Source organism: Sipha flava, unplaced genomic scaffold (genome assembly GCF_003268045.1).
Source record: "Sipha flava isolate LNK unplaced genomic scaffold, YSA_version1 296_pilon_pilon, whole genome shotgun sequence".
Taxonomy (NCBI): domain Eukaryota; kingdom Metazoa; phylum Arthropoda; class Insecta; order Hemiptera; family Aphididae; genus Sipha; species Sipha flava.
This window is the reverse complement of record NW_020272968.1, coordinates 42,674-62,476: the sequence shown is the minus strand read 5'-3', so window position 1 is coordinate 62,476 and position 19,803 is coordinate 42,674. Positions and strand designations below refer to the sequence as shown.

The 19,803-nt window shown below is 30.5% G+C and overlaps 2 protein-coding genes across 2 annotated transcripts in view; one reads left to right on the top strand and one right to left on the bottom strand.

The window, feature by feature from the left end:
* Positions 1–1,148: 1,148 nt before the first annotated feature.
* The window catches only part of LOC112685888 (phospholipase A1-like), a 21,074-nt gene continuing 2,419 nt past the window's right edge, over positions 1,149–19,803 (bottom strand). The window contains exons 2-10 of the mRNA XM_025557912.1: positions 18,949–19,005; positions 18,752–18,835; positions 18,358–18,405; positions 16,588–16,693; positions 13,652–13,815; positions 7,278–7,544; positions 6,629–6,844; positions 1,415–1,571; positions 1,149–1,298 (exon numbers count right to left, since the gene is read on the bottom strand). Of these exons, the coding sequence (XP_025413697.1) occupies positions 1,208–1,298; positions 1,415–1,571; positions 6,629–6,844; positions 7,278–7,544; positions 13,652–13,815; positions 16,588–16,693; positions 18,358–18,405; positions 18,752–18,835; positions 18,949–19,005 (1,190 nt within the window). The 3' untranslated portion in view covers positions 1,149–1,207. The remainder of the gene's footprint in view (positions 1,299–1,414; positions 1,572–6,628; positions 6,845–7,277; positions 7,545–13,651; positions 13,816–16,587; positions 16,694–18,357; positions 18,406–18,751; positions 18,836–18,948; positions 19,006–19,803) is intronic.
* LOC112685889 lies at positions 8,019–8,738 on the top strand. Its single transcript, XM_025557915.1, has one exon. It carries the CDS (start codon positions 8,289–8,291, stop codon positions 8,538–8,540), a length of 252 nt encoding a protein of 83 aa, XP_025413700.1. The 5' UTR covers positions 8,019–8,288; the 3' UTR covers positions 8,541–8,738.

The window sequence follows — 19,803 nt, the reverse complement described above, 5'->3', positions numbered from 1 at the left end:
TAAGGGTTTTTTTTTTAATTTTACCGGTTCTAAGATTAAATACTATATTACAGACAATTTCAGTTGCCAGGGGAAATATGAAACAGGAATTATCGCATAGAGAATTTATGTTAGCATTGTATATTTTAATTTTTTTAAAGTTATTAGGTAACCTTAGTAGTTGAAGTTATTGATTCATAGCTGGTACCAGTGACGGCGTGACGGCAGAATTTTGAGTCCCTGGACTCAAGTCAGTGGGTGGGTAGGTGGGTGGGTATTGACCATTGGGTATCGAGTGGGTATGTAACATGCAAAACGAATAGTGGGGGAACTCTTTTAACAAGCTACTCTTAAATTTCTTTTTAGGTGGGTAGGTGGGTGGGCAAAATCTTAACAGGACTTATGAAGTAAAATATTTCGCACCGCCACTGTATTATAGTATTTATAATCAATTATAGCATTTATTGTAAATGGTGACTCAGTCTGGTTAGGTATTAACATGGAGGTAGGTAGGTAGGTACAAGTTTTAAATGTGTACCTATATAGTCATATAGATAATATATATAGATTAGATATAAATATAAATAATATATAATAATATTTATATAGGTAGGTAGGTGATTTACTCATAAGTCGTAAATCATAATTAATTTTAATTAAATTTTATTTTTAAGCCGAACTCTTTTCTTTCTGTTAATGAAACTATAACATTAATTCCTGGGATGTTTAATAATATTGTTAACTATTATCGGAATCAAAAATAAATAAAATTGATTTTTAATTTTTCTAAAATATCATATCGGCATGTTTTCGTAATACATTCAAAACTATTATTTTAATAAATAACGTGTAAAATAATACATTGGTGCGTTACATCATAGAGATTACTCTTTAAAAATAATTGCGTTAATTTAAGTAAAATGTAATGAAATTACTGCTGAGTTACTAAAAAAGTAATTGCGTTACAGTAATTTGTAATTTGAGTTACGTTACCCAAAACTGCTTATAAGTAAGAAATGAAAGAATGATGAAACAAGTCAAAGGAAAAAATAAAATAATTAATTATTTACTCAGGCGTATTGTATATATTAATTTTAAAATATAATAGAATCACAATTTAATTTGTATTTAATGTTTTTTTTAAAATCTCCATATGTTACTGAAATCAATAATTATACAAACGTTGCTTGATAATGTGATATTTTATTATAAACCGATTAGTATTTGATTATTTTTTTGTCTTTTTGCCATCTATAGATAATTCTTTGCTGAATGGAGCTTCGGCATTCGTGTGTAAGTAAAATTTAGTTCCAGTTATCCTGGGAAAAAAATTTGTTCCGTTACATTTTTAATTTAAAATATTTTTCTCCCATCCTTAACTATTATATTTATATTTAAGTATGAATAATGTTTATGTTAATTAATTCATATTTACTTTGGTGATGAATGATGGCCCATATTATTTATATTGTTATGCGCGCATTTGTTGCTTGTGAATAATTCCCACGAATCACATTCCAAACTTTTAAAACTATTTTCATTATCAATCGATTCGCGATAGAATAAATAAGCTCTACTATGATCACATATCACTGTAATTCAATTAACAAAAATGCTGTTTAATGAATCAAAAAACTTACATTATTTCGATATTCAGAACAATCAAAAGATTTTTTTTTTTATATACATACAAATAAATTTATATAAGTATCGCTATTTTTTCAGCGTATCGTTAAGGTGTGTATCGACTATTTTCAACTAGAACAAAAATTGTTAGAAACATATTTACACATAATTGTAATATGTCGCTGACTAGTAGACTGTGATACTCGAGAAACACCGTACTGTAAATATTGAGTTCACAGCGATTCGTAACATTTATACAGCAAAACTTCATGAGTTTGTAATACTTTTTCATACTTGTTTATCTAATTTAAAGATCATAGTAAATTCGTATTGTGGCACATTTACGTATACATATTATTTTAACCATGTGCATAAATCAGTTCTGCGCTAGCCGTCGTCCAGTGCACACCTGTGCTGCGTTGCGTCTCTCTTATCTAATCGCGTACACATAGTATAGTCGTTTAGTCTCATTAGTCTAATTATTAAACGCAAAATAAACGTAACTAACGTCCCACTAGCACCGGCTCACGTGTCGGATGCCGTATCGCGCTCTCCGAAGGTCGACTTGGCCAAAGCCGACCTTTACCTACATTATATTATATTATTATAAATATAACGTAATTAAATAAATATTTAATTAATTATCATGGCTTCAACAGTCAATAATACAAAACCTAACAATTTAATCTCTCCGATTAAACTCGTAAATAAAAACATCGCAAAATCATCAGATTCAAGCTCTACGACACTAAATGATCACAACAACGATAACTGGCAAATTAAAAAAGACACAAAACCAAGCAAAAGGAACTTATCTAGCTCCTCAGATCCGTCCGTTTCATCCCCAACATCTCAAACATAGAAAACAAATAAACGTGTCAAGCCACCGTTTATAATAGCAAACCGATTTCAAGTCTTATCGCCAAACAACGATGAGGTATTTTCGTTACCCGAACAGGACGAAAAACAAACATCTACGCAAGTAGAAACTTCTTTCAAACTACCTCCCCCAATATTTATGAGAGGTATTACTGAATATAATAGACTTTGCACCGAATTTAGTCAATTTATTGGTATAGAAAATTTTTATTGCAAATCATCAGCAGACCAACTAAAAATACAAACTGCGTCCGCGGAAGCATATAGACTCATAGTACATTATCTGAAAAATAACAATGCCCAATTTCATACTTACCAACTCAAACAAGATAAACCTATTCGCGCTGTCATACGAAATATACATTCATCAACCACAGTCGATGAAATTAAAAAAGAACTGACAGATCTATCATTCGAAGTACAACAAATAACTCAAGTTATACATAAAACTACTAAACTACCACTTCCATTATTTTTCGTAGACCTACCACAATCCGAAAAATCTACTGAAATTTTCAAATTAACCTCACTGCTATACGCCAAAATCAAGGTAGAAGAATCTTACAAACATCGCACAATCCCACAATGCTTAAACTGCCAGGATTATGGCCATACTCGGGCCTACTGTGGCTATCCTGCCCGCTGCGTTCGCTGCGGCGCTCCACACTCCTCTTCGGACTGCCCTAAACCACGAGAACTACCTGCCAAATGCGCCCTTTGTGCCGGAGAACATCCAGCCAATTACAAGGGATGCACCGTCTTTAAAGAGTTACAACGTCGAAAAAAACCCAACTCAAAAAGTAATTTTTTACATGATAATTTGTTACACGACAATATTAATACAAATCCAGACGATAATATTGAAAATGTAAAAACGAGCCACCCATTAACTTCCACTTATTCCAAAGTTAATAATAATAATCAAATGCCAAAATCTTTTGCACAGGCCACCCGAAATCAACCAAATCATGTCCTTGTCAACACATCACCCCCTTTAGATAACAATAATGTCTTAACTAATTTTATAAATGAATTTAAAACTCTTATCAACCCATTGATAGCTCTTCTTACTCAAGTAATTTCATCCCTACTCGAAAATAAAAAATGATAAATTCACAAACTAATAAATCCCTTATAATATTACTTTTTAATGCCAATGGTCTTAAAAACCACGTCACGGAACTCCAACACGTTTTATACAACTGACGTATCGACATAGCCTTAATCACCGAAACCCATTTTACGCTATATTCAAAAATTTCAATTCCCGGTTACATCTTACTTAAAACCAACCACCCAGGTGGCACAGCCCACGGGGGTGTTGCAATACTTATAAAATCCAAACTTCGATTCCATCCACTTCCTTGTTTTTCTCAAGACTTCCTACAATCATGTTCCATCTCGATACAACTCAATAATATCCCGATAGTCATAGCAGCAATTTACTCCCCCTCCCCCCTAAGCATAACATAACTTTAAACAACCTGTCTGACTATTTCGAAACAATAAACAACACCTTCAGTAATTTCACTATAGGAGGCGATTACAATGCTAAGCACCAATCCTGGGGTTGTCGTACGAACAACCCACGAGGCAACCTCTTATACAATTTTACTAACACAAAAAATTATAAAATCCTCTCACCTCCCGGACCAACATATTGGCCAACTTCTCAATTTAAAAATCCAGATATTCTCGATATTTTTGTTTCAAAAATCCCTAATAACTTATATTGTCTTACTAACAATATTCTAGATCTCAACTCTGATCACTCCTCGGTCCTTCTTAATATATCTGGCTCTCCTCTACTAACCACTGAACCACCCAAACTCTTTTCTGCTTCAACCAATCGACATATGTTCCACAACTTAGTTCATCAACAAATTAATTTAAAAATAAGGCTGAAAAACAATTCTGATATCGACGAAGCAGTTAACAGTCTTACAAAAATAATTCACTCAGCAGCAATCACTTCAACAACTATGACAAACAAACCCACTCAAATACACTCAAATTCTCAGATGCTGCCAGCTCAAATTCGTTCACTCATTGTAGAAAAACGCAGAGCACGAGCTCAATATCAATACACTCGCTTACCTTCCCACAAATTATTATACAATAAGTTAGCTAATTCTTTAAAAAAAACCCTAAACAAACTTAAATCAAATGAACTCGAGCAAAAACTATCAAAACTTTCAACGACCGACGGTAGCCTTTGGATTGAAACAAAAAAATTACTCCAATTTAAAAATCCCTCTCTACCTATTAAAAAAACTGATAACACTCTAGCTATTTCTGATTCCGATAAAGCGGAAGTTTTTCTAAAACATCTGTCAAATATTTTTCAGCCACACACTGACATAATAGACCTCCAGCACAGCAACCAAGTTAACGCATTTCTAAACTCTCCCCTTCCAGAAAGCCAACGTGAAAAATTTGTCACCCCGAACGAGGTAAAATTTACAATATTAAAATACCCAAATAAAAAATCACCTGGATACGACCTAATAACAGGTGAAGTTGCCAGATGCCTCCCAAAAAAAAGCCATAATTCTTCTAACTTACATAATAAATGCAATCATAAGGCTTGCCTACTTCCCAATTTTATGGAAATTTTCCCACATAATCATGTTCACTAAACCCGGTAAGCCACCTGACGACCCTGCATCATTCAGACCAATTAGCCTTTTGCCCTTTTTCTCTAAAATTTGCGAAAAACTCATCCATAAACGACTATCCTCACACATCACCCTCAATAATGTTCTTCCTCACTCACAATTTGGTTTCCGATGCAAGCATAGTACAATTCACCAAGTTCATAGAATGGTCGATACCATCTCCTCCTCGTTAGAAAAGAAACAATACTGCACAAGTGTTTTTCTTGATATGTCTCAAGCATTTGATAGGGTCTGGCACCAAGGTTTATTATTTAAACTCCGGAAATATCTACCCTCAGCACTTTTTCTATTAATTAAATCCTATCTTGACTATCGCCATTTTCAAATTCGCTTCGGCACAGCCTTCTCAAATATCGCAGCAATTAATGCAGGAGTACCACAAGGTGGTATATTATCCCCTATATTATTTAATATTTTCGTTTCCGATCAACCCACGCTAGCTGACACTCTTGTAGCGGATTATGCAGACGACAAAGCCATTATGTCAATGCACGTAAACCCAGATATAGCTTCAGCTACTCTTCAACTCCATCTGGACCTAATGGCGGACTGGTACAAAAAATGGAGGGTTAAAATAAATAGTACCAAATCAGTCCACATCACCTTCACATTAAAACTAGGACATTGTCCTAACGTTTCAATAAATAATACTCAAATCCCTACATCTGACGCGGTCAAATATTTAGGTCTTCATCTCGACAAACGCTTAACATGGAACAATCACATAAAAACTAAAAGACTGTTACTAAATTCACGCTCCCGCATACTCAAATCACTTTATTCAAATCAATTTACAAATTTAAAAACAAAAATAATAATATATAAATCTCTTTTAAAACCTATTTGGACTTACGGACTCCAACTCTGGGGAGCAGCTAAAAAATCAAACACCAACAAAATTCAAACATTCCAAAATATAACACTCCGCAAAATTACAAATGCCCCATATTTCGTTCAAATCATACACTCCATAACGACCTTCATATAAAAACAATTAACGAAGAAGCCAAAACTTTCTACAATAAATTTCACCTCAAACTTTCGAATCACTACAATCCACTCATAAAAGATCTTTCCATTCGAACTCTACCTGGTAATCCTCAACGCAGGTTGAAAAGAACATGGTGTCGTGACCTTCTCAAATAAATTATCAATTTAACTATTAGCATTCCAACGCACTATTTACATCAGCCAAAGTGTCACTAATGGGTGGCTCCTTTAATCACGAATTTCTCGTCTGAAATATTTTTTATTTCTATTTCTATTGTTACACTGCTCACATATGCTTATTGTGCAAATCGTACAGATTGTATATTTCAAATTAAAATTAAAAAAAAAAAAAATGTGCATAAATCTATTTTAACTATTAAAATTAGTATATAAGTCTTAACATCATAATATTCGAATTATAATTGTTCTCGAAGTTTTTACTAGCCGTAAATTGATCTATTTTCCAACAGACTTACGAGTAAAACCCGGAAATGCAATAACGTTTCTACATCCTGGCTGGGATCCTCCATTGTTCGGATAATAATCAGAGGTTCCCAAAAGATGAGTATGTCCTGTAACATATGAAGACGTATGCATAACATCCACGTAATCCGCATCGTCTTTATTCAAACTTCTAAGTGGTTTTAAACACGATCCAGATGACTCAAATCTGTATCCAGCTGGGTCTAAGCCTACACGGAGATAAGGTTATTTATTCTCGGATATTTATCCAATATTATCAACAATATACATCTAGTTATCTGTTAATTGCAAGGTCGTATCTAAAAATTTTTTTCGGGAGGGGTCCAAAACATGTATATTGTAATTTTATTGAATTTAGACTTTAACTTTTGATATTTGGTTAAAAATTAGAAAGAAAAAGATTTAATTTTCTTTTATTAAAATGAATATCATATTTTCATATGATATTATGATAAAAATTAAAAACAGTCAATGATTAAATGGAGCTTAAGTCATTTTTGACTGAAAATATTTATGTTGGTATTAAAAATAAATAAGTATTTTGAAAATTCGTAAAATATTGAAGACATTTCGGGGGGGGGGGGGGTCCAGACACCCTTGAACCCCTCCAGATATGACCTTGGTTAATTGTATTGCACATACCTGTGATCCTAGCGACTTTCTTCTTCATCAATTCGAAAAATACGTTCCCACAATTTCCAATAACATGAGCACCAAGACTATGCCCTATCAGATGCACATCAGAAGGGTTAATAAGTTTATTAGCGACTAGTTGAATCAAAATATAAGCCAATGCTGTTCCAACATCACTACACTTTGAAGATGCAGAACAGTATAAAATAGTCCCTGCAAACTTCTTCCAATCCAAACTTAAGACGTTATATTTTTTGCTGTGTTTGACTGCGTAAACTAAATCAAAGAAAATTTAAATATTAAGGTAAAGGATTTGAGTAGAAACAATCCATATAGTTTTGTATTTAATAATTCAATATTCCTTAATGAAACCTAATTTAAGTTATCTATTATTTTTATTTATTTATTTATGCTTGACTTCGTAAAAATATTGTGATGCAATAACCCAATCGTGATGGAAGCTGAGTAATTAATAAAATCATATTTTTAATTCGAAATTAATCGAATTGAATACCGTAGGCGCAACTAGAGCCCAAATACGGAGGTACTGAAATTGTGTTATACTCATCCCCACACTAATGAATAAATCGGTATTCGTCAATTGTGCCGGTATAACAACTATACAGTACAAGTAAAAATCATAATGGCTAAAAACAAGAAATTAAAATTAAAATCAAACTTATCATTCTACATACTTGGTATTTACACTAATAGTATATATATATATATATATATATATATATACTAGCTGAATTACCCGTCGTTGCCGGGTTTAAGTATATAAATGTATGTAGTCCGGACTCGTCTCCATCGAAAGTAGCTAATTCAGTGTATAGGGAAAAAAGTAAAAGTGAAGGTAGTGTGGAAGATCTTGACAAAAGTTTTGTAAAAGAAGAAAATATTGATGAACACACTAAAAAATTATTAAACGTAGGAACATAAAGCGAGCATCGTAGAACTCGAAGTAGTCGTAATACTGAATTTGAGGAATTAAGATTTGAAGTAAAACCTAGAAGGAAAATGAATAGCGATATAGTAACACTAAAATTGGAAGAGGCAGTTAAATTAATACCAAAAAGTACTGGAGAAGATGACGTTAATCAGTTTATTCAGGCATGTGATTTAGCTATAGAGTCAGTAGAAAAGAAAAATGTATCGATTTTAATAAAATATATAACAACTAAATTAAGTGGTAGGGCTTTAGAAGCAATTAAATATAAAGATACAACTAAATGGAAAAAACATAAAAAAATATTTAACCGATACTTTTGAGGCACAACATTCCGCTTCAGCTTTACAAATAGAATTAAATTCTATTAAAATGCTTCAAGGGGAAGACGTAAATACTTATACAAATCGCGTAGAAAAATTATTTTATAAGTTAAGTGATATGAGCACTGCAAATAAAGATGAAAAAGAGGCTAGAATTATTCACGATACAATAAAAGAACAAACTTTAGTAGTATACATAATAGGGTTAATAGGTCCGATACGCACCATTGTAAAAGCGAGAAATCCAAGTACGTTGGAGGAAGCTAAACAGTTAGCGCGTTCAGAAGAAATCGAATATAAGTCTAGTTATGAATTTAATCAAAATGTAAACGAAAATCGAAATTTTAATAATAATTCATCTAATGCAAACAATCAGAATAATTTCAGGAAATTTAATAATAATAATGATAATAATGCACAAAGACCAAATTTCAGAAATAATTTTAATAATCAAAATTTTAGAAATAACACAAATCCAAATAATAATTTCGCGCGATCAAATTTTAATACTAATAATAATAATAATAATAATAATAATAATAATAATATAAATCAGCCGCAAAGACCGATAAAATGTTATATTTGCAACGGAAATTATTTCGCTAACCAGTGCACAAATAAACGTAACTTTACGCATAATACTCGACCACCTAATCAGAATAATTTTACACGACCATCTACTAGTTATAATATGAGGTATATTTCATGTGAATATTGTAATAACAACGGACATAATATAAATGAATGCTATAAAAAAATGTTTAACGATAGACAGAATAATTAAATAACGATGATAATAACGTAAATTCGGAAAACGCGAGCGAGTCGTGCGTGGTACGCGGTACACGTACGATAAATCATATACCGACTGCGCCAATTTTTGTTACGTGCCAACCGATCGATCTGATGATTCAGTTTCAACGTCTCAGTCAACGCTTGATTGGAAGTGTAGTCAGGAATAATTAAGACTTTTTTAAAATAATTAAATTTATTAAACTCATAAAATTATCCTAACTACAATTTTGTAAATATTCCAAGTAGAAATTATCTAAGTCCTAACAATTGTAACTTATAAAAATAATTGAAATATTTCTAAGTCCGGACCATAACATACACTGACGTGAAGGTGCTCAGTGCAGCATAGTCAAAACTCGTCTGATTTGCCCTTGTTTTCGGGTCCCTTTTATATGTGATATCTGTATGTGTGTGTGTAAATCTCAAGTGTGTGTGTGCAAATGAAAACTGATAATAAAATAATTAAAATAAGATAATTTCCTGTGAATTCTGTGAATTATCTCTCAACCGGTCCATAATCAGTGACGCACAGATCCAGGATGTGGTCACCCTCGCTTTTATTACTTATTTCAATTAAATAATAAAATCTACATATTTAGTTGTTAATAATCTAACTTGTCCACGGTTGTGGTTTTTGTAGTTTTGATTATTTAAATAGTTGCAAATAGATATGTGTAACTATCCGTAGATGTTAGAATATATGTAACCATCCGTAGATGCGTTCACAGGAACCCCCTTGTTGTGTAAGTGTTCATGTGTGACTAAGCGGGACGCGACACAATTAAAAAAATGATGAATTGTCTGTGTACACTGGGACATATCTGGTCAATGAGAGCATCTTGCGAATAAATGATTGTGCAGAAATCGTTCGGTAATTTTATACATCCCGTTTCATCTGTAGTAACTTTCCCATCTCCAATATCTAACAATTGTTTTGAGAATCTTTTGCATGCAGCTTTTTTTGATTGAATCGAAATCGAAGTATCGAAATCGTTCGCTATCTATCTTTATATATATTTCGACCATGAATTGTTGACAAAGCTTATGCATCGTAAAATAACTTAGTTCTGATCGCGTCTAATCATCAACCGATATGCATAATAATTTTTTGAACTAACATTCTTATTTGTTTTGGCACCTGTTGCGGGATCTTTTTGTTTAATATTTATGCAATACCCGTCATTTACAACCAAAAATAAAATCAATAGTTTTTAATAGATTTTAATAATTTTTTAATAGTTTTATTTAATATAATTCATTTTCAATAGCGCAGTTATCAACCTGGTCAAAAAATATTAAACCGATTTCAACCCTTTAAATTCAAAATTTCGAAAAATCCTTTCTTAGCGCACGTCTACATCATAATAGCTATCTGTAAGCCAAATTTCAGTCAGATCCGTCCAATGGTTTGAGCTGTGCGTCAATCAGCTTACTGTTTTATATATACAGATTTAAGATATATATATATATATATATTTACACTAATCCTAAAAATTTTGAAAAGTTCTTAGGTCTAATATTAAAATTAGTTATGTCTATTTACTATTTATTTTTTTTTTTCATACATTTAGAGTTTGGTCTATTTGTAATAACCAGGGCTTGGGAGTTAAAGCATTTGCTTATTTTTATGAATTGACTTAAAATGTAGCAGAGTGATATAGAAGTGTACTCGTATGTCAAGTTATAACACGTACAATTATAAAATTTGAAAGTGTTTTTTTTTTTTTTGCTTTTTTCAGAAATTTTTCAAAACGATGCTTATTTCCAGTTTTTCTGATTATTTTTGCTTATTTGATCAGTTTTTTTACGTTTTTATAGTTTTCTCCTGCAAAGTCGTTTTTGATAGAATTAAAATTAAAATTAATTCCTATCTACGTTGTCACGTAGTTTGTAGTCGTCCAAGGCATTGTAGTAGGTTTAATAAAGATATTCCAACGCTGAAAATAGAACCGAGTGTCAAATGTCAGAATGATCATGAACAGAGAGAAAAGTTTACACAGAGGCGGATTTCCCATTAGGCACTGCAGGCAGCTGCCTAGGGCGGCAAAATTTGGAGGCTGCTAATTCTGTAATGTTTTATTAGAAAACATCAAACGTATGTAAAAAAAAAAAAATTGAACAATTATTTACTTTATATTTACGAAAAATAATTGTATAATAATGGGTGCATTTTGTTAATATGTTAATGTCGGAATTTCGAGGAAAAATAAATACCCCCACTGCCATTTTATATTACTAATTCAACTGTAATAATAATCCTATGCTGCTATTATGAAAATCTGTTTTTAATAAAATTTGGTGGACATCCATTGACATTTTTTCAAAGTAGAATAATTAATAAAAGTGAAAAAATACTTTAAACATTCAAATGGATATAGGTATATATGTTTATATATTTAATATTTTGATTAGGTATTTCGGAAGGCGTAATATAACTTCTTCGCTTATTACAGGGGCGGCAAATTTTTAGTGCCTATAGCCGTAAAAAAGATAAATCCGCCTTTGAGTTTACATTTTATTTTTCAGATAAATCCCTTAGAAAATCCATAAAATTTTTAAAGTCTTGAAATTGAAGATTTATTTATTTTTTTTGATTTTTTAGTTAGAATTTTATAGTTTTTTTTTTTCAATAATTATTTTTGCTTAATTTTAAATTTCTTAAAAGCTTATTTTAGTGCTTATAATGATATTTTTAAGTGCTTTTTTAAGCGCTTATTTTAATGATTTTAAGTGCCATAAGTCCCGAGCCCTGGTAATACTAAGAGAACACGTATAATGATTGTTGCATTATATTATTTTTAAAACTTCATAAAAAAAACAAAAATATTTGGATGGGGTGAATAAAAATATTTCCCAAACGCCGAGTGAAATGACTCACAGGCATATGTTGTTCTTTCGCATGATATGTTACTTGATGACCAAAGATACGGGGGAAAAGTTGCATTTTCATCAATATATTTATCCAGGGCCGTTCAGGGGGGGGGGCAACGGGACCATTTTACCCCAGGCCCCACTGTTGTAATATTTTTAGGGGGCCCCCAAAAAATCTTGATGTATAATTAATAATAATAACGAATTGTTGCCGATCACCGTTATTGAGACAAAGATTATCTTCTTTGCGTCATTCACATAATATTATAATGTAATACTTATACAGTTGTACAATGCGCGCGTAAGAGCATGTCACGCCAGTCACGCAGTCAAAACAATTTCATCCACCGGTGCGGTTAGTTACATATTTGCATGATGTAAGTAGTAAGTATGTGATGCAATATATCAATTTAAAAGAGCTTGATTGGTTATGGTTTGGAAAAATACGTTTACAAAAATGTTGTTATTTTCAGTGAGTATTTTGTTAATCATATCTTATTATTATGGTCGAAGGGCCCCAAAATTAATTTGCCCCTGGCCCCGAAAAACCTTGGGACGGCCCTGTATGTATCAATAAGATAATCGCATAATGTATTAACTCGAATATCGATCGGCGCAATAGATGTATACCTATAAATTATACTCTTATTATACCGGCGCAAAGGATGAATACCTCTTTTCCAATCCATAATTTTTTTTTTTTACATACGATTTTCGGCGCAATTGATATAAAGCCGAATAAATAACCTTAATTCATAGTTTTTGATCAAAAATATCAAATTTTGTACTTTTGATATTAAGTTTCTGGAGAATCGTAATTGTAATTTAAATTCAAAAATCTTAATATTTTTTTTATAATTTATATTCTGAGCGAATTGGGAAAGTAATTTGTATTAACATACTTATATGTTTTTTTTTATTTATCATGTCTATGTGTACAATTTTGAGAAGTTTGGTATCAAACATCATGAACATGAGAGGTTTTGATAAGAATTATTGTAAAATTGGTATTTCGTTGAACGATGATTCTCAAAACTTCCATCAAATGTTTATGATTATATCAAAGGTATGAAAAAAATTAAAATTAAAAAGATGGAAAAATTTACGGTGTAGCGGTTTTTGACCAAATTAAATATTTGTTTTTATCGTAATTCAAAAATTAATAATACGAGAGCAGACCTAAAGTCTTCATTTAATACATTTAAAATACTCTTCGTTATTGATGATATAGTTTTCAAAGAATTCAAACTATTTTATTTAAATGTTTTAAATATATTTTATTTAAGCTATTTATTGATACTTAAAAATGTCATGTTCATTTAGCTTCTTTTGTAAAATGCTGATAAAATGATTATAGCTCGACTAAAAGTTTTGAAAACTGAGTAGAAAATTCTTCAAATGTATATTTTATTATTTGAATATATATGTATATTTTATAAACTTACTTTTTTTTATGGAAAATACTCCATTCACTTCGTCAAGGAAATTCTCGGGTAGCCATCCATGAGTCACCAATTTTAAAGGCAAATCTTTTTTCCACACAGACTTAATTTGTTTTATATTTTTCAAATCGACTATATAACCGTATGAGTTTTCACTATTGCTTTTGCTAATGATAGTATATAAAATGCAAACAGTAATATATATATATATATATATAATATATGTATATAAACAAAACGCCCACGCAATAAATTGATTTATATAACAAATATACATGCGTCGCAGACGCCCTACAATAGCAAACTAACCTTACAAGTGTAATAAAAATAATGATAATAATAATAGGATATACACATACATATATGTAAAACTAATATCACCGGTATCGAAGTGGTAGGGAGGAACCTTAGTGAAGGCGTCAACTAAAAGGATTTACACCGGAGGTAATCGACAGGTCGCTATCGCATATGCAAAAGAAGCGCACCACATCGACGATACGCGCACAATGAGGATAGCGAAACACGTACACACAAGAGAAAAAATGACGTCGATACACATGCGTACAACGGTGGCAATAAATACCCGCACAAAAACATTAACGTTGATACGATCGCACCAGTGTCGGCAAAACAGTAGAAATATGTCGATAAAAAATCGGACATACGAAAATTATAAGTACATTATGGCGAACACGACGGTGTGCAACAATGTACACGTACACGGGACCGATCGATTGCTCCCGTTCAGACGGCCAGATAGACGCGAACACCACCTAAAGAAAAACCGGCACGCTCGATAACGTGACGTCGCCGTTTTTCTTGTTGATCGGCGTTATTTTCGATATGACATGATAATGTCATAAACAAAAGGGAGAGCAGTCGGCTATCGAATTGTATCGAAAGTTCTAGAATATTCCAGCGCGAACAGCTCCCATATGGCACGCAGAACCCCAAAGAAAATCTGTAGGGTACCTATGGACGAGATACTGAGAACAGTCAGAAACTCATAATAGGGATCTGATCAAGGAATCATTTATAACAGTCCCTGGTTAAAATAACACTAGGACTAAATGGACAACGCTCAATCGAATAATAACGAGACAAGAAAAATGCAACTACCTTCTCCAGAAGTGGGGCATGGTAGACTCTCCACTAATGCAGACAATCAAACATGTAGTTGAGACGTGTCCCATTACAATATTTGAAGAAGGATTAACAAAACTACACGAGGCGAACCAACAGCTGTAAAATGGCTTGAAGAACTTAATATACGTTTGTGATTTACGAGTATATTGTTATTAGTTTTGATGTAATAATAATTTATTATACATACTATAACCTATTATACCTATATTTGATATATATTTTTACTTGTTTTATTAGTTGACTAATTATCATATCTATTTATTTGTTTGATTTTACTAAGTGTATCTTTACATTTCTCATGTTATCTAAAAATAAGTCGAATATGTCATATGCAAATAATAAAAATAACATTTAGTGTATGATAATAATAATAATAATAATAATAATATAATAATATTCATATAATAATATATATATATATATATATGTTAGAGCGTTTAAATTTTGATGGTCCTGTGTAGATTGTAATTTATTTTTAATTATATTTAATGATGAAAATAATCGTTAACTAGAGTAGTTAATAACAGGCACTGTAAGAAAAATTGGAAGATACGTTTCCACATTTTGAAATGTATATAGTATTTGCATATCTTTAATTAATTTAAGTTTGGCAACGAGATTTCTTGATGTTAGATGAGAATATATTAAACTGTGAAATCGAATCAATTCATCTGCAAAATTATCAGGAGCCAAATCTAGTTAATTTGCAGAAATTTATTGTACATTTTTTATTCTGTTATTCATTTAATTTCTATCCTGATTTTTATTACATAGAAATTCAAATTTTTCTTTTACTTCAATGTATGCCATTTTTTGTTTATTCAAATCAGCTATAAATGTATCAAAAATGACATAATGAATATCATTAATAAACTTCGTTCGTGGATCTAAATGTCTTAATTCAGAATCAGTATCATCTAAGTGTATTTTCACTTAAAGTGTATCTAACCTTATCGTTTATCCTTTAATTTTCTTTTCATTAAACTACTTAATTTTTTTTGACATTTTAAATTATTAAAAATAATAAACAAACAAAAAATAGGTATAAAATAAATGCGACTGACTTATATCACAGAACTAGATGTAACTACAAAAGACAATAACTACGCCAATATCTGATAATATTGTTACTACGATCATAATGGCAATGTTGATCAAAACCCTTGCTTTCGGAGAAAAACCATTATACTTTAAAATCCGCCAAAATATCCACTTCTATTTTGTTCTTCCAAAATATGATAAACAGGTATACAATTAATATGGTTTGCTTAAAGTCAGTGGGTCCAGGACAAATATCCTATTAGTCCTCGCATTAATATTATACTGACTATAGTTAGTATGAATAAATTATTATAAATGAAAATTGTAAGTATTAATTTAATACTTATATTTAAGGCTTTTTTTATAGTATAATAAATCATCAAAATATGCCATTTTTCGGGACACTTTATTCGGGAATATTATCTTTTGATGTTATGATAGTAGTAGAATAATATTTTACTGAGTACCTATAAGATATCATTAACTAAATATTTATTTTGATTTCGAGTGGCAATTAATTTGTTTCATCAATAATCGAATACGATATAATATTTTAAATATTTATATACTTATAATGTATTATACGAAAGCAAAAATACATTTGAAAATCAGCAATCACACCACTTAGGCAATAAATAAAATCATAAAAATATTTATGTAACGTAGGTATAGATTTCTTATTGCACCGGGTATTAAAGTTATCGTATTTTAATAATTTACAAAATATGTAAAATAGCGTGAAATATACATACTCAGGTTGCCAAAATTCAAGTTGTAAGCTATCGATTGTCATTTGAACAATTATTGGGATTTCAATTCCGGATGCTTTTTGAATTAACTCTTCGTCTTGCTTAGATTCTAAAGTACAAAAATTTATATTCATTTATATGATGAGTATAATAAAAAATGAAACGAAAAATGTATGTTTCTACAAAAAAACCTCTACAATTTATAACTTAATTTATTTATATCTTAATATTCAAAATGACAAAATTAAAATATTATTATTGTTCTATGCCCATCTATGAAGATTTCTATTATTTTAATCACATCATGATTCTTATATAATACGGATCACCTTTTTTTTTTTTTTTTGATAAGTCATTAATAATATTAATTTTTTCTTAGGTAATTTAATTTATTTAAATTAGTTTTAAATGGTATTTTCTTATCAATATTTAATAATTGTTTTCAATAACTTTTAATTTATTTAGTTTCTTATATATTCTGAGTATCGGAAAAGGAAACATACGAAATAAACATGAGTTCCCCTCGAAATAAAACAGTTGAGCAACTGGATACTTAAGCTGGGTCCACACCAAATGCGCAAAACGTTTTGCAACGTTGCTACCATGTTCGGCGCTTTTGGTTTGGACCTAGTCCGCGCACGAACAAGCATTTTCATGCATGTTGCGCGTTTGTTCGGGTTGATATGGAAAATGCGCGGTGTTCAGCGCGTTTTGCTTATCTGGTTTGGACGAGAAATTGTCAGTGTTGTATTGTTGTTGCTTCGGTGAATACGAAATTGTGTATTAGTTTAATAATAATTATAACAAACAAATAGAAATAGTTAATAAATAAAAAGAAAGGTTATTAATTAATCATGAGTTGCAATTCAGAAAATACTTTGGATCAAGACAGAGTTATCCAACTAATTGAGTCTTATCGTGAAAAACCAATTTTATGGAATCCAAAAGACAAATCGTACTTCAACAAAATAAAAAAAAACGATGCTTGGGTTGAATTATCAAATTTATATTCGTGTGATATGGACACAATAAAAGCGAAGATGAACTCTTTATTGTCGTCTTTTCGAAGAGAAATGATATGCATTGTTTGGATATTTTAAATAAATACATTCAACTTGTATAAGAATCTTCAGTAGCCAAATATCTTTAAGTAACTGATAATCGCTCTTTTATTGGAATAGCATATCTATAATTGGTGTCTTTTTTAACAATTTTGTGACCAATTAAATTAATTAGTACTTCGAAGTCTTCAGAGAACATACGACAAAAGTTTTTAAAATGACCCGTGTCATGAAGTGTAAAATCAGCTAATAATTGTGTACCACTATAAATTTGTCTACTCTGTAAAACAGGAGTCTCCCAAAATCGGCGTCGTTTACGGTTTTTTTTTAAGTAGACTATATAAAACAAAAAACGCAGCACTAGTGACCTGATCGGACATTTTACTAGTCAAAGATAATTTATAAATAAATTGAAAACGAAATAGCGGACAATTGCACTTTCTGAACGGCACAAACACGTTGACGAAAATCGGAAAACATATGATCATGTTACAACATACATTTCTACGCGCAGTATGGACGCCTGTCCTCGCGAGAATGTTGCAGCTATGTTACAGCAACGTTGCGCGCAGAGGCGCGTTTGGTGTGGACCCGGGTTTAGTATAAAACTTACAAAAAGTAACATTTATCAATAATAAGATTCTAGAATTAAATAATTTATAATTTAAAAAATTGTAAAATTAAACCATATAAACATATTTTAAAAGTAAACCTGTCATTTCAGCTGTGTGCCATTGATCTTGTGTCTTAGTTAGGATACCTAAAAAATATAAGTACACGTAAATTATAATTAAAATATGTAATTATTACGTATGATAAGTGTAAAATAATTTAATGCTTGGGATGGAGAATTCGCGACGGATATTATTTATATCTACAAAGGTTATTCAGAAAGTAAGTTCCGATTGCGATTTTTAGTGAAGGGGTGGGAATAGAGGCATGGTCTTGGTGTCGCGTAAACCTGTTCATTCTGCGTCAGTAATAAAATCAAATGGCTCCCAACCCCCAGATATATCATCATAAATAACACATATAGGTTGTATTATAGTTAAATAAAAAACTTTTAATTGTGACATTGTTATATGTATGACGAAAAAAAAATATACTTGAACTTAATGCCGCATCAATTGTTACACTAGTTGGTTGGATTTGTTTTTTAGTGGCAGTTTTCTCTGTATTCTCTGATTTCCCTGTTTTAAAACAATTTTACAAAGATATTTAATGGTTAAATTAAAATTAAAATTAGTTATAAAATAAAAGAAAATGGGTATTTTTAAATTATAATAGACGTTTAAAAACATACCTCCTTTCAGCATCTTTTTTATAGAAAATTTTGCAGACTCTGAAGACACTAAAAGAGCTAAATGTATATTAAAAAAATAATAAATATTGTATTATTATTTATTATAATTTTTATCAATTTTTAAATTTTTTTTTTAAATTTTTCTTTTTTTAGATTCTATAGTATACTTATAGATAATATTTAATAAAAACTAGCACTAATTTGCTTAACCTGATTCTACTTTTTACTCAAGGTTTATCACTGTTAAGAATTAATTTTAAACCGTAGAAGAAAAAATAAAAATATGTATGATTAATTTAATTTAAAATTTAAAAATCTTTGTAATCTAAAATTAAAATATTTAGAAACAAAATATTCCAGGTACATTAAATACTGTAATGAATAGAAAATTTTTTTAACATAAATAGGTACTATATTAGTACAATTCCATTGAACTAAAATCATATAACATACCACTGATCAACATGAACAATTTAATTTTTCCAGTCATCATTCTTTTAACTTTTATTTAAAAGTATAATTAAATTCACTAATATTTATACTCATAAAATATTGTTAGTAAAAAAATCGATATTACTAAAGAATTTAGTTTTTAAATCAGGTATTTAATTTATAATAGTAAGATTATAACATTAAAATACAAAGTATTACGATTTATATACATTTTTTTTCAACAGAAGGTTGGATAAAAAATAGTTTAAATATTGTCCGTTCACAAATTCTATCATACACACATGCTGTTTTTAAGAAACAAATGGTGCGGCAGAAAATTTGAACAGATATCATGTGAATTTTATAAATATTTATTTTAAATCATGGGTCGTTAATCTTTTTACTTATGTAGCCCATATTTTT